At 41.2% G+C, this 15,372-nt stretch overlaps 1 protein-coding gene across 2 annotated transcripts in view; it reads right to left on the bottom strand.

Annotated features, from left to right (window-relative positions):
* SLC31A2 (solute carrier family 31 member 2) overlaps window positions 1-3,025 on the bottom strand; it is a 989,995-nt gene extending 986,970 nt beyond the window's left edge. For both annotated transcript variants that reach the window (XR_013391343.1, XM_028715200.2), the window contains exon 1: window positions 2,573-3,025. Coding sequence is in view for 1 of the 2 variants with exons in the window: in XM_028715200.2 (XP_028571033.2) it covers window positions 2,573-2,581 (9 nt within the window). In the remaining variant the exon portion in view is untranslated. The remainder of the gene's footprint in view (window positions 1-2,572) is intronic.
* Between the last annotated feature and the right edge of the window lie 12,347 nt (window positions 3,026-15,372).

Raw genomic sequence — 15,372 nt, 5'->3', positions numbered from 1 at the left:
AATCCCCGCGGCGGGGTGCGCTCCCGTCGTTCGTTCCCAGCGCCTGCCAACCTACCAGTTCGAAAGCACCTCTGGGTGCAAGTAGATAAATAGGGACCGCTTACCAGCGGGAAGGTAAACGGCGTTCCGTGTGCTGCGCTGGCTCGCCAGATGCAGCTTGTCACGCTGGCCACGTGACCCGGAAGTGTCTTCGGACAGCGCTGGCTCCCGGCCTATAGAGTGAGATGAGCGCACAACCCTAGAGTCTGTCAAGACTGGCCCGTACGGGCAGGGGTACCTTTACTAGTCCAGTTTAGGCTGGTCCAGTTGGGCACTGCCCCATCAACCCCAACTGCTCCTGCCTGTCTGCCCTTTTACTTGCAACCAGTTCAGGGGGTGGCCCTGCCTGCCAGCTTAGTCTCAAGTGTAGCCCTTGTAGAAGCCAGAAGGGAGAAGGATGGGCAGGGGACTAGACCAGAATTAGTTGGCTCTGCCTCTCATTGGTTCTGGCTCCACTGGTCTGAATGAGCACCAGCAGTTGCCTTTCTTGTGCTGACTCTGAAGCAGGAAACCCATCTATCTGGACAGGGGGTTATGGGGGTGGGGGAGGAATGAAAGTCTGTGCGGGGGCATTTTACACCCATAGCCATACCAATTAGCTCTCAGGCACAATTTAGCAAGGACCTTTCAAACCCTAGCTTGGGGCCAAGATACTTGGGGAGTCACCTCCTCCTGTACTATCCTGTCCTCTCCCAAAAATCAGGAGGAGATAAGTGTCTGACCTACGACAGAGGCATGGCTGGTGGCAACAAAGGTGGCACTGTAAGGGAGGATTTTGGGGCAGATGCCAGCAGCCCCACTCAGCAACACAAGTAGGAGAGCATCAGGGCTCTCTCATTACACTCTGAAGTAAGTGAAATAATACACATCTCCATCTAAAGAGGGTCACCCTTGTAAAACCATGAAGTCCAGAGTCTGAAATTGCCTAACTACACCACTTCCAGACATTTTTAGGGAGGGATTCTATAGCATAGCAGCAAATTCTGGGTGCACAATTCAGGGTGATTACGCAAGCCTGTGCAACAACCCAATCCAGCCCACCCCACCCCAATCATTTTCATAGTCTTCTATATACTATGAAGTTACGAGTCTTCTGAGCTGTCTGCACGGTGCATAGCCACTGGGAGAGCTGGACCAAAATTTTCTTTATACCGTAAATCTAAAGTTTGTATTCATGCACTCTGGACCCAAGATATATCTCCCCAACCCAACTCAAGGATTAAGTGTCTGTAAGGCAAGGGAATGGGACGCGAGTGGCGCTGTGGGTTAAACCACAGAGCCTAGGACTTGCCGATCAGAAGGTCGGCGGTTCGAATCCCTGCGACGGGGTGAGCTCCCATTGCTCTGTTCCAGCTCCTGCCAACCTAGCAGTTTGAAAGTACGTCAAAGTGCAAGTAGATAAATAGGTACCGCTCTGGCGGGAAGGTAAACGGCGTTTCCGTGCGCTGCTCAGAAGCGGCTTAGTCATGGTGGCCACATGACCTGGAAGCTGTACGCCGGCTCCCTCGGCCAATAAAGTGAGATGAGCGCCGCAACCCCAGAGTCGGCCACGGCTGGACATAATGATCAGGGGGCCCTTTACCTTTACCTTTTTAAGGCAAGGGAATAGCTGCAGCTCAATGGTACAGCATCTGCTTAGATTACAGGGGTCAGCCAAGTTTTTCAGCAGGGGGCTGGTCCACTGTCCCTCAGACCTTGTGGGGAGCCAGACTATATTTATTTTTAGGGGGTGGGGATGAACAAATTCCTATGCCCCACAAATAACCCAGAGATGAATTTTAAATAAAAGGACTCATTCTACTCATGTAAAAACACGCTGATTCCCGGATCGTCCACAGGTTGGATTGAGAAGGCGATTGGGCTGCATCAGGCCCCCGGGCCTTAGGTTGCCTACCCATGGCTTAGATTAGGTCCCAGATCCAGTCCCTGCCATCTCCAGGTAGGAATGGGAACAGTACCCTGACGAGCAGCTGCCAGTCAGTGTGTGTAAACAATAGTGAGCTAGATGAGCAATGGTTTGACTCTGTGTGAGGCAGCTTCCGATGTAACTCGCCAGACAGTAAGAGATGTACATCAACTTCTCTTTAAAAGGAAAGTCATCCCAAAATCTCTCTCTCCACCACCACCCGCCCCCAATTAGGGACAAAATAAGGCTCATTGTTTTACAAAGAACACAACAAAACACTAGTCTGTTCCTGGTAAACAGGCAACAGATGGAGACGCTGACTCGCCAAGCGTGCAAATTAAGATCGCGATCGAAATTTCATTACGACGCTTTTAAAGAGCTAAATAAAGGCTACTTTCTGGGCACAGTTACGTTATAGTAAAGTAGTTGATTGTCCGGCGTTTGTTTATAAAAATTGGATCAGCATCGATCTCAGCACGAATGATAGCAACACGAGCCGGGGAGAATTTGTCCACAAACTTTTGCTTTTTTTTAAAAAAAACAACAACAAGCTCTGCATTTTTAATTTGCTTCTAATTAAATAAGTAAATTAAATAGACACCATCTACAATTTTGAAATAGACTTGCCTGCATCATCTTGCTGCAGTATTTTCTTCACCTCTTCGTTTTTTCCTCCGGCAGAAGCAGCAGGCGAGTTGCCGTCTGCGCGCAATTAAGTTCGTTCCACTCGATCAGGTTCCGCCTAGATTCAATGCCTCGGTAAAAGATAATGAATTTAGTGAGGAGTCACGTGGGCGAGGGCGCACAGCATCCTGGGAATTGTAGTCTATTATTCTGGGTTTACTTATTTCCTCTCCCGTCTTCCTCCCCAGCCCAGAATAAATACTATTTTACGATTTAGACAAGCGGCACATTGCAAAACCTTGTTTGACTGCATGCATCGCTCTGTGCTTACTCTAGAGTAAATAGAGAGTAGGAGTTAAGATCACACCCATATTTAAGTAGCTCTTCAGGGCGATTCGAAAAAAGATTGCAATAATACTGAGAATAATAAATGTAAATCTAGGGGGGGGGGGAGGTCGGGTAGTCCTAAGGCTCTTTGCAACGATACCGTTTACCTCGGTGCATAGTTGTGGTTCCCTATTTTTAAAGGAGGGAGGGAGGGAGGGAGAGATTGGACACTTTCAAACTACACCTCCCAGAATGCTTTGCTCGGCAAGCCCGGATGCAACATCTGTAACAGCTGGTAGGGACGCTCAGTGAAGCACTTCTATTCCTGCAATCGAAGAGGGCCTCCCTGCGATTATCTTATTCTGCTAGGCATAATATTAGTTCTATATTTATTTTATCTTATCATTTATAAGCCGCCTTTTAGGCTAGCTACCGTCACAAGGCTCCATACATGCACCCCTCGAATAACAAACATTTCAGTATCATCCTATTATACCATCTTAAGCATAATCAAAATCAAATACCAGAAACAAAACCACCATACTAATCAATCTACCGTTCTATTTACAACCAGTAATCTTTTAAACCTTTATAGCCAATTAAAACAAAAAAAAAACAACAACTACAGGATCTCACCAACTTTTTTTTTATTTAAAAAGGATGAGTCTTAAGCACATAAGACAAGCATGTTGGATCTGGTCAGTGACCCATAGTCCAGCATCCTGTTCAGTGGCCGAACAGATGAAAAAGACTCAGTTTCACACACACACACACACACACACACCATCATCTTGATGTCTGCCCTCTGGTTCTCACCATATATGTAAGCTTAACCACACATACCTTGTTCCAGATTTTAGTTATCCATTCTCTCAAGAATGGTGTTCTTACCTCCTCCCCAATAAGGCAATAATAATTCTGGCACAAGGGTGCCAACTTGAATAAAATATTGTGGGGGCCCAGGTAAGCCCCTCCCTGCATAATCACATGACACATTGCACACACACCATCTGAATGGGAATGCCCATCAACCTTGTGGGGGCCTGGTGCCCACAAGTTTTTTATTATGTGTGCCGATGCCCTCATGACCCCTAGGAGTTGGCTCCTAGGTTCTGGCAGCAGTTAATAGATGTTGATTAATTCCCTGTCCTCTGTTAGTACAATTTTCTTTAACATATCCAAAGAGGAGAATTAAAGGGTCCCTGGGTAAAGTATAACCATTTATCACAGTACATTCTTTGTTTTCCATCACTATACCTTCCCAGAATTTTCTGGCATGAACCCCAAATATCTCAGCATTTGCAGCTTTAGACTTCCAGCAGGTACCACCGGCAGTTGGGTATATTAGGCTAAGACATTAGGTTCCTGCCATTGGTTAATTCAGCCGCCGCCTCATCTCCTGACCCTCTCTGTCTCTCTGCCGCTTAGATTCATTCCTCTGCAAGAGGATACAGATGCAGCAGGCCCCTTGCAGCTTTGAGGCTCAGTCTTTGCAGCAGACTGCAGCTGAAACCACCTGGTGATGCCTTTAGAAAAGGGAGATGGAAGAAAACACGGGAGGGTTCTGCATTTTTCCTTGGCAGCCAGAAGCAGGCTGTTTGGGAGCAATGATTTTAAAATTATTTTAAAAGCAGATTTTCCAGCAGATCGAACTCTGCATCAGACTCCACACACCAAAAAAGGAAAAGCCAAACAAATACAAAATGTGCCCTGCTCCTTCCTTACACCCTGAATCCGTGGTGGGTTTCTCCATAGGGAGCTTGTAGTACACAGTGGCGTAGCGTGGGGGGGTGCAGGGGGGGGCCAGCCGCACCGGGCGCAACATCTGGGGGTTAGGGTTAGGGGGCGCAAATTCACGGGTTAGGGGGCGCAAATCCACGGGTTAGGGGGTGCAAATTACTTGCCTTGCCCCGGGTGCTGACAACCCATGCTACGCCACTGGTAGTACACCAGGGATTCATCCATCTATCCGCCTTAGTTCAATAACAGGTGCAAAACCAGGAGTATTTTAGGAGTGTTTACTTCAGTGTGATGAAGCGTTACCTGACCGAAAGGGGAAGAAGAGGAGGTTCCAGCCAGAAAGAAGAAAGTGATTTAATATGGTCTGGGGAGTTTAAGAATGGAAGAAAACTGAGCACATTCTCCCTTTACATAATTTGTGTGTACACTCTTGTCTCTGCAATAGCCTGTAGTTTGTAGTTAAAGTGCTTAATAAATGCTTACACCTAATGTGTTTGATTTTCATCCACTCCAATTTTTCAAACCACACATCAGCTTTCCAACTTCGTGATGGCCCCACTCCAGTCCACATTTTGTATCCAACTGCACAACAAACAAACAAACAAACAAACAAACGATTCACACTTTTTTCTGTGTATAAAAGAGTTGGAAGGAAAGGATAATCTATTCCAACCCCCTGCAATGCAGGAATTTTTTGCCCAACTGGGGCTTGAACAATCATGAGATAAAGTCCCATAATCTACCAACCAACTTATTCTTTGGGGCCTCAGCTGAGTTGTGTTTGCAGATTGTCAGTCATGGGCAACCCTTTGGTAGGGGAAGAGTAAGGGGCTTATACAGAACTCTAATCAGTGCTAGGAATGGGAGACCTCTTGGGCTGGGACTGCTCCTTTATGTTTCATTTTTATACACGAAGGTCTGTACTTGTGTCCAGAGATGTCTGTGGCTTTTGTAAGGACAGATTGCTTTCAGCATGATACATTTTCTTCCACTCTGGGCAGATCCACACCATGCATTTAAAGCACACACAGCACACATCCCTTGTGTGAAGCCACTACCCTGATAAAATGCCAATTGCTTGATTCCTCATCAGATTTTACACAGGTTTAAATTTTGAATATGTATTGTTACATGCCACACCTGAATGGTGAGAGACTCTGGGAGTACCAAGTGCCCTGTTTCCTTAGAATGAAGGACAACGGAGACTGGTGTCTTTAGGATATATGGGTTTTTTAATACATATATAGAACCTGAACACAGTCCCTCCAAAGTGTCCCTATATGCCAGGGTCCTCCCTGAATTAGAGAAGCTGTCCCAGTTTCTGATTTGACCCTGGAATGTTTCACTTTTCCTTAGGATGTCCCTATTTTCATTGGATAAATTTTGATTGGTATGGAGTTATCCGACCCCTGAGCCATCAGAAGGCAATCCTGTATAGGGAAGGTTTTTAATGTTTAATGTTTTGTTGTGTTTTTATATTTGCTGGAAGCTGCCCAGAGTGGCTGGGGCAACCCAGTAAGATGTTTGGGATATAAATATTAAAATTATCGTTATGGAATGGGACGTCACTATTTCCATCAGAGAAATGTTGAAGGGTTTGTGAACAGAGAATGGGAAAATATCTATAACGAACTGAAAAAGATGTTTAGATTTTCATTTGGAAAAAACCCAGAATCCTTTCTCCTAGGCATCATGTCAGAGGAAATAAAAAGATTGGTCAGGCCAATATTTATGTATGCAACTATGGTGGCAAGGTTATTGATTGCCAAAAATGGGAAAAGCAGCAGCGTCCCAACTAAAACAGACTGGTTATCTAAAATGATAGAATACTTCCATATTGCTGAACTAAGAGGGAGGATGAGGAGATATGGTACAAAAAGTGAATAAAGAGTGGGCTATCTTTATCAAAATTTATGTGGGAAAAGTAGAATTTCTGACAGATATTGAGTGAATCCAGAAAATGATTAGAGTGAAAGGAGAGTAAAGTTAAGATAGAAGAAAAGATTAAAGAAATAATGAAATGTGTTTAAGCTAATTGGAAAAATAAAGTAGCGTAACAAGAACAGCTGGAAGTCAAGTCACTTGGTGGGTGTTCGTGTGGGGTAGGTGTGTAGGTATGTTGGTATGTACTGTATAGGTAAGTATTATATAGAGTAATGGAGCTATGTTTTATGTTATGAAAATAAGGTAGTGTGTTATGTACGTGTATTGTGTAATTGTGTAAATGTATGTGTTTTATATGTTAATAAAATTTAATTTTAAAAAAGAGAGAATGGAGGGATTCACAGCATTAGCACTGCAACAGATCTTGCTTTCCCTTAGGTTTCCATAAAAGCCCCAAAGATATGTAAAAGGGGGCTTAACAGGCTTGGCTAAGACTGTTAACAAAGAGTCTAGTTTGACCACTTCTTGTAGACTCCCATCTTACATACATCAAGTCACAGGATTGGTGGTACCCAAATCTATCACCCAAACCAACTTCCCAATCATATTAGTATTTGTTTCTGTTGATTTATTGGTTTATTAATAGTCTGTATAATATATTCTTTTTTTAAATATTTGATGTTTTATTATGTTTTTATGTATGCTGTAAGCCGCCCAGTGTGTTTGGGGAAACCCAGTCAGATGAGTGGGATATAAATATAAATATAAATACAACAACAACAGATTTATGTAGTGTATGTTAATAGCTATTTACTTCCAGGCTATAGTTATGGGATAGCCATTGGACTTCCTTCCCACATGCTCCTTTCTCTTAGGTAAATAAAAGCTTGAAAATCATATATTGGAAGCACATTCTCTATGAACAAAGACTGTTCAGATTGAGCAAAAAGGAAGATGGGAGTTAGTTTATAAGACTTCTCCTTCCACTCATAATAACTAGAAACCATGGCCACCCAATGAAATAGATTGGCAGGCAATTGAGGACAGACAAGGGGCAGAAATTATTTATCAGACAAAGTGAAACAAAACAAAACACCCTGTTATCATTTGTTTACCATATTCACTGCTGTAGAATCTGGGAATGAACACTAGATGGCTTCCAAATGGGATTTTGAGAAATTAATGGTGGGCAGAGTCTTTTTCCAATCAGGTGGTGATTAACACAAGGGGCTGTTTGTTTTAATGGAGAACACAAATCCCTCTGTTTATGAGCAAACTTAAGAAACATCAGCATTGTAAGTACAAGAAAAAGCAGAGCCAGCTGTAGGTTTTACGGACCTTGTGGCAAACTGCGCCTCTGACATCAGTAGGTGATGGGGTTGCTAGGTGGTAGGGGATGAGCTGGCCAGCAGCAGTGTGAAATAAGGTGGGCAGGGCAGGGCAGGTGTAAGCTAATTGGCTTTTTGTTGGGAATTGATCTGGGCAGTTAAGACCCAATCTCGAAGGCTGCTGACCAGCTAGAGATAGCCAAGCACTGGACGTACTCCATATAGTTCTCATTGGTGGGATGGTGGTCCAAAGTCTGGTCTCTTGCCGAAATGGCTTATGCAAATACAAAAGGTGTTGAGGAGCAGAGGCAGGAGGGACTGCTCTGCAGATACACAAGACCCCTTTTTGCATTATGTTGCTGGTCAGAGAGGTGTAATAATACAACTGCCACGTCTGCAGAATTTTGTTGGATTTACAATCAAGATACCTCCCTGGACAAGCAGCTCCTGGTGGATATTACTAGGTGGTTTATTTAGTGTGCTTGTGAATTTCCCTTTTCAACATGTAGTAAACTGCTGTGCACTGCATTTTTATGTTTATATTAAGGTTCCTTTGCAAGGTTATGCATAGTATGATGCTATGTTGTCATGGCAGTGGCAGACTTTGGGCTCTCAAATTTCAGCAGTGCCCTGTGCAATGCTAAAATTCAATGATACTCTACTACCCAACCCCTCATGCTCCATTCTACAGCATTGTTTTGGTGCCCCCTGCAGCTCTAAAACTGCCTCTGGTCATGCAGAAGTATATTTTTAAAGGGGGCAGCTATCAGATAATTTCTAATATTGGGTACAACTTAGGAACACATCCAAGGTTTCGTGTGTGTGTGCGCACGTGTGCACAGTTGGACATAAAATGTAGAGCTGGAGGGAAATTGTGCTGTCGGAAAGCTTGACAATGTGCAATTTGAAAAATGGGTGGGGGTGGAATTGAGCAAGTTAGGTGTAGCTGTTTATTAAGCACTTAACTGAGAGCCAATGTCAGGGACAGCATGTACACAAATTATATAAGGGTAGGATGTGCTTGGTTTTCATACATAAAAGATATTGCCCAAACCAAATTAAAACACTGTACTCTTTTGGGCTGGAAACACCTCTTCTTCCCTTTCATCTTTGGGTAGGTCATGCTTCATAACATATCCTCATAAATACATTTGAAGTACTCCTGGTTTTGCACCTGTTACTGAACTAAGGCAGACTGATAATGAACCATTGCTCCATAAGAAATACGGGCTCTTGTGGCGAAACCACCAAAGATACTGGGTGTGAGGAAGGAGCAAAGCACACTTTTTATCATTTGGCTTTTCTCTCTTTTTTTTTTAGTAGGGTGTGTCTGATGCAGAAGTTGTGAAGTTGTAAACAACAACAACAACCCTGAACTGGCTAACAAATCATCACACACAATTTGGGGGAGGGAGACTCAGTACTATAACAAATATACTTAAAGTGTATGAGTTCAAAACTCTGTGCAGTCCCACATTTTGAAATTGAAAGTATTTTCTTCTACTTCTTTTAGGCAGGAAGCCTTAACAGCAGCAAAGTCTGCAGATGGGAAGCTTCCTGTGTTGCTAATTAATTCGGTCCTGTTTTCAGAGCCACAAAGAGTGGAATCTTTTAAGTGAAGAACAATTCTGTGGTAGTGTGAAGGTTTTATGCAAAAAAAGGATCCCAGGTTCAATCCCTGACAACTCCATGCAGAGCTAAGAAAGTTCCCTGGCATAATTTACGCACCTAATGAGAAAAAAAGCTGTCTTCTTTAAAAAAATTGGAAACAGAACTACTTGAATTTGCAGATCAAAAGATGATTTTAATGGGAGACTTAAATGGAGCTCCATCATTAGAAAAAGATAGATCAGCTAGGGAAAAAGAGACGAAAGAAGGCAGGTTGCCAAAGACTTTCTTTGATCTGGCTCAAAATTTGAACTTGATAGATACCGTATTTTTTGCTCCATAAGACTCACTTTTCCCCACCTAAAAAGTAAGGGGAAATGTGTGTGCGTCTTATGGAGCGAATGCAGGCTATCCCAGAAGCCAGAGCAGCAAGAAGGATTGCTGCTTTCACTGTGCAGCGATCCCTCTTGCTGTTCTGGCTTCTGAGAGTCAGAATTTTTCTTCTTCTTGTTTTCCTCCTCCAAAAACTAGGTGCGTCTTGTGGTCTGGTGCGTCTTATAGAGCGAAAAATGGGGTATATTGAGAACAAGACATTTGTTTCATAAAGAGTTTACTTATTATAGCCATGTTTATGATAGCAGTTCAAGAATAGACTCTTTGTGGATATCCAAAAAGTTGGAACCTCGAGTTTAAAAAATTGAGATTAATCCCAGGACATTTTCAGCTCATAATTCCTTGACAATGGAAACACAAAAAGAAAGCCAAATTTCATTTAGATGGAGATTGAATGAAGATTTATTAGATGATCAAAAATTTATGGAAAAAGCCAAAAAGGCCTTGAGTGATTATTTTGAAATAAACACTCAAAGACAGACAAAATTGTAGACGGTCTGGAACACAAGCAAGGCAGTGATGAGAGGATTGTTTATATAACAAAATTCATTTAAAAGGAAATTGAAAGGGAAAAGGAGATTTTTGAGGAAATTGCAAACAAGGAGAAACAATTGTCAAAGAAAGCAAATAAAGAGCCAGTCAAACAGGCAATTAGAACATTACAAACTCAATATTCTATGATAGTTAATGAGGAAATTAGCAGGAAAATAAAAAGAAAGAAAGAAAAATATTTTGAGCATGCCAATAAATCAGGAAAATTGCTAGCGTGGCAGCTGAAGAAAAGTGAACAGAGGAACTCCATAAATGAAATTAATATAAATGGAAAGATCACAGATAAGATGAAGGAAATAAGAGCAGCATTTGTAAAATATTTCTCAGATTTGTATAGGAAAGGAAAGGAGGAAATTTTTTAAATAGAATAATATATTAAAAGTAGTAATTTACCAAAAATAAAAGAGGAACAAATGACAATATTAAATACTCAAATAACCGTTCAAGAACTGCTAGAGGCAATAGAGTGGACTAAAAATGGCAAGTCTCCTGACCCAGATAGACTAATGGCAAAGTATTATAAAAAATAAAGTGAACAATTGCTAAACCCACTGAAAGATGTTATGAATGAGACCTTAAATTCAGGTGAAATTCCAGAAACATGGAAAGAGGTGTATATTACAATAATTCCAAAACAAGATTCAGACTTGCTGCAAATTAGAAATTATAGGCCTATCTCATTGTTAAACAACGATTATAAACTATTTGCAAGCATTTTAGCTAATAGAATTGGGGGGGGGGAATTAAATGAGTATATACATCAGGATGGATTCCTTCCAGGTAGGCAAATGAAAGAGAATATAAGAAATATTTTGAATATAATAGAATACCTGGAGGTCAAAAATGAAAAGAAAGTAGTAATGATGTTTATAGATGCCGAAAAGTCTTTGACAACATCTCTTGGAATTTCATGATAAAGTTACTTGAGGAAATTAAATGTGGATCTAAATTTTTAAAAGGAATACAAGCAATTTATTCAGAACAGAAAGCGAAATACATTGTAAATCAGGTGGTAACAGATGAATGTAAGATACAAAAATGAACCAGACAAGATTGTCCATTATCACCGCTGTTGTTCATTCTGGTTCTGGAAGTACTTGCCAGGAATATAAGAGCAGATAAAGAGATCACTGGGATAAAAACTGGGAAAAGTGAGTTTAAACTGAAAGCATATGCTGATGATTTGGTGATCACAGTGGAAGATCCAAAAAATTCTCTCCCTAAAGTTATAGAAAAGATTCAGAAATTTGGGGAAGTGGCAGGATTTAAATTAAATAAGAATAAAACTAAATTATTAGTTAAAAATATGAAGGAAGAAGAGAAAAAAGAGTTGCAGCAAAGTATTGAAACAGAAGTCCATAAAAAGGTCAAATACTTAGGGTTATGGTTAACATCAAGAAATAAAAATATTTACAAAGATAATTATGAAAAGATGTGGCTCGAGATAAAAAGAAATCTAGAAATATGGAGCAGAATGAATCTCTCCCTATTAGGAAAAATAGCAGCAGTAAAAATTAATGTTTTGCCAAAAATGCTATTTCTTTTCCAGTCAGTCCCAGTAATGGTGAAAGATGATTGCCTCAAAAGATGGCAGAAGGAAATCTCCAAGTTATCGGGAGGGGCAAAAAGCCAAGGATAAAGCATAAGATACTTACAGATACAAAAGAAAGAGGCGGTTTTGCCCTCCCAGACCTTAAATTGTATTATGAGACTGCATGTTTGGTATAGATTAGGGACTGGGTAAAACTGGAAAAGTAAGAAGCATTGGATTTGGAAGGTCATGATAATAGATTCGGATGGCATGCATATCTATGGTATGGGAAAGGAAAAGTACATAAAGGATTTTATAATCATATAATTAGGAAATCATTAATGAGGGTTTGGGATAGATATAAAGATTTAATAGAACAGAAGACACCTTGGTGGCTTTCACCACTTGAAGCTTTGCTGCTCAAGCCACTTGGTAAAAAAGGAAAGTGGCTTACATACAGTGACTTACTAAAGGATCAAGAAGGAAAATGGAAGCTAAAAGAGTATGAGGAAATAAAAGATCATTTTCAGAGTTGGTTACATTACAGGCAATTACATGAGATATACAAAGAAGGCCATAAGAAAGGATTTAGTTATACTACTTCTAGATTCCAAAAGGAAGTCATAGAAGGGAAAGTGAAGTTGCTGAAGGGTGCATATAGTATTCTGCTAGAATGGGAAACAAAAGATGAGGAGGTGAAATCGGTCATGATCAAATGGTCACAAGATATAGGACATAATATATAATTTGAAGATTGGGAAAAATAGTGGAGAATAGTTCTAAAATTTGCAGACTGTTCTCTTTTGAAAGAAAATTATATGAAAATGATGTATAGATGGTATATAACACCAGTACAGATTGCAAGAATGTACAAAACTGGGTCAAACGTATGCTGGAAGTGTAAAGAAAAGGAAGGGACTTTTTACCATATGTGGTGGGAATGTAGAGAAATTAAATTTTGGGGGGGAAATGATATATAATGAGTTGAAGAAAATGTTTCAATTGACATTTGTAAAAAAAACAAACCAGAAGCATTTTTGTTAGAGATTGTAGGAAAAGACCTACCAAGGAAAATAAAGAATTTATTTATGTATGCTACAACAGTGGCAAGAGTCTTAATAGCACAAGGATGGAAGAATGAGGAAACCCCGACAAAAGAACAGTGGCAAGAGAAATTGATGGACTGAGACTTCCGGTCGGCGCCAGCGTTTAATGGCGGTCCTTGCCTCGAGCTCCGAGGGAGGACTGCTCCGCGAGTTCGGGTCTGACCCGCTACGGCGAGCGGGGGACCCCTAAAATCACAGGCGCTGAAGCCTGTGAACAAGGAGACTCGGCGGGCACCTTTCGTGCCCCCCGGTACTGCAAAAGAGCCTTTTTAAAGGCTCCGGAGCGGCATCGGGTGTGAGCGCGGTGCTGAGAGTCGTAACCCAGCCTGCGGAGTGAAGCCGCGTCGCCATTGAACGGAGAGCGCCGATTCCTTCCTGAAACTACAATTTGATCGTAAAACCCGTAAGATTGACAGAAGGGAACGGGACATTTAAATTGAATTTTGGAAATTTGGCTGAAAACGGGAAAGGCATAAAGTAAGGAAGTCTGCCTCCCCGGACTGCATGGTAATTAGAGCAACGAAAGAGCAAGCTGCACTTAAATGAAGGTTAACTTTTTGGCTGTCAAAACCTGACATCTGAATTAAACTTCCCCCCAACAAGCAGGAGAAGGGGGGAAGGAAATTTGGACATTGTAAACCTGCTGGAAATAAATAGAGGAAAAAGATCTTCCACTGCCAAAACCCTGAGACGGGCTGCCGAAGCAAGGCACTGGGAAAGTGAACTGTCAATTTAAACTGGATACAAAGTTGGGGTTTTGACTGAAACAAAGTTATGAGACTTTAATGGAGTTATTTTGTTGATCTTTTGAGGATACTGAAACTGTAATAAGAACTTTAACTGTGGACTTTTGGACTCTTTGTTCTCTGCCTTATGCTTTTTTGACTTTTCTTAACTGGATACAATTAAATGCTCCCTCTAGAGGACTTAAAGAGAACCTGTCACAGTGAGAGAAAAAGAGTGGATTTTTCCACTTGCAAACTTTTCCTGTGAGAACTGGGAGGATATGAGTGGCCAACCAGAAGAGATAACAACTAGAGCAAAAGCAAAACAAATTCAGCAAGCTCAAAAGAAAAGGGGTTCGATGCAAGGCATAACACCAGCTGTACAGGAAAAAGTAGCAACTGCATCTATGGAGTCAATGACACAGGCACTGCTCAAAATAAATCAGTCTTTGGAAGCATTGACAAAGCAGTCAGCGGAGAATACAAAAAAATTGAATGATTTGACAACAAGATTGGACTTGACTACGGCAAGTGTAGCTTCTAACACAGAATCTATAAATAAATTGATCCAAGAAAATTCTGAAACAAGAAAGATTGCTCAAAGTGCAAAAGATACTGCAGATGAGACAAAGAGGGAGCTTGCACCGATTGCAAAAAAGGTGAATGAACATGATGCAACCTTAGCTTTGTGGGAACTTCAGAGAAAGGAGAAGAATTTGAAATTAAGATTGTTTCCAGAGAGCGAGAAAGACAATCTTGCGGAATTCCTCACAGAAAATATCTTGGAATTTTGGCAGGACGAGTTACAGGAGGAAGAACTTGAAATAACAACGGCCTTCCGGTTGGGCAGAAGGCAAGGCAAGAAGCCTAGGGATTGTCTGATTACACTGAGATCTAAAGAAGAAAGGGACAAAATACTGGACTTACATTACCATAAGGCCCTTGAAATTCAGAATTGTCAAGTTCAGATCTTTAAAGACATCCCTAAATATATCTTGGAGGTGAGGGCCTTCTACAAAGACTTGGTTTACCTGTTGAAGAATAATAATATACTTTTCAGGTGGGAGTTCCCACAAGGATTATCTTTTAACTACACAGGAAAGAAGATCAAAATAAAAACAGTCCAAGATAAAGAACTGTTTTTGGAAAGATACCAGGAGGGTCTGCAGAAAGGAGTAATAGAAACAACAGGAGACAAAGAATCGACAGATATTGCAAATCTTTCATTTGGACTCCTACCACCATCGGAGGAGGAACAAAAACTTGGAGCAGTTGGAGGAATAGGCACATAGCAGTACAATGTCTCTGCAACTTCTTAGCTGGAATTGTAATGGTTTGAAGCTTCCCAGAAAAAGACGCCAAGTTTTTCATATTTTGAAGAGAGAGCAATTGGATTTAATATGTCTACAGGAAACGCATGTGACCAGGATACACAGGAAATTACTTGTAAACAAGAGACTTGGACAAGAATTTATCTCATTAGACAAGGTCAAAAAAAGAGGCGTCGTGATTTATGCAAAAGAAAAATTGGCCCCTAAAATGATATTTAAAGATGAACAAGGAAGATATCTGGCAATAGAAATACAAGTTCAAGGAGAAAAAATTATGA

The sequence above is a fragment of the Podarcis muralis genome, chromosome Z, assembly GCF_964188315.1.
Source record: "Podarcis muralis chromosome Z, rPodMur119.hap1.1, whole genome shotgun sequence".
Lineage (NCBI taxonomy): Eukaryota > Metazoa > Chordata > Lepidosauria > Squamata > Lacertidae > Podarcis > Podarcis muralis.
This window is presented reverse-complemented; position numbering and strand designations above follow the sequence as displayed.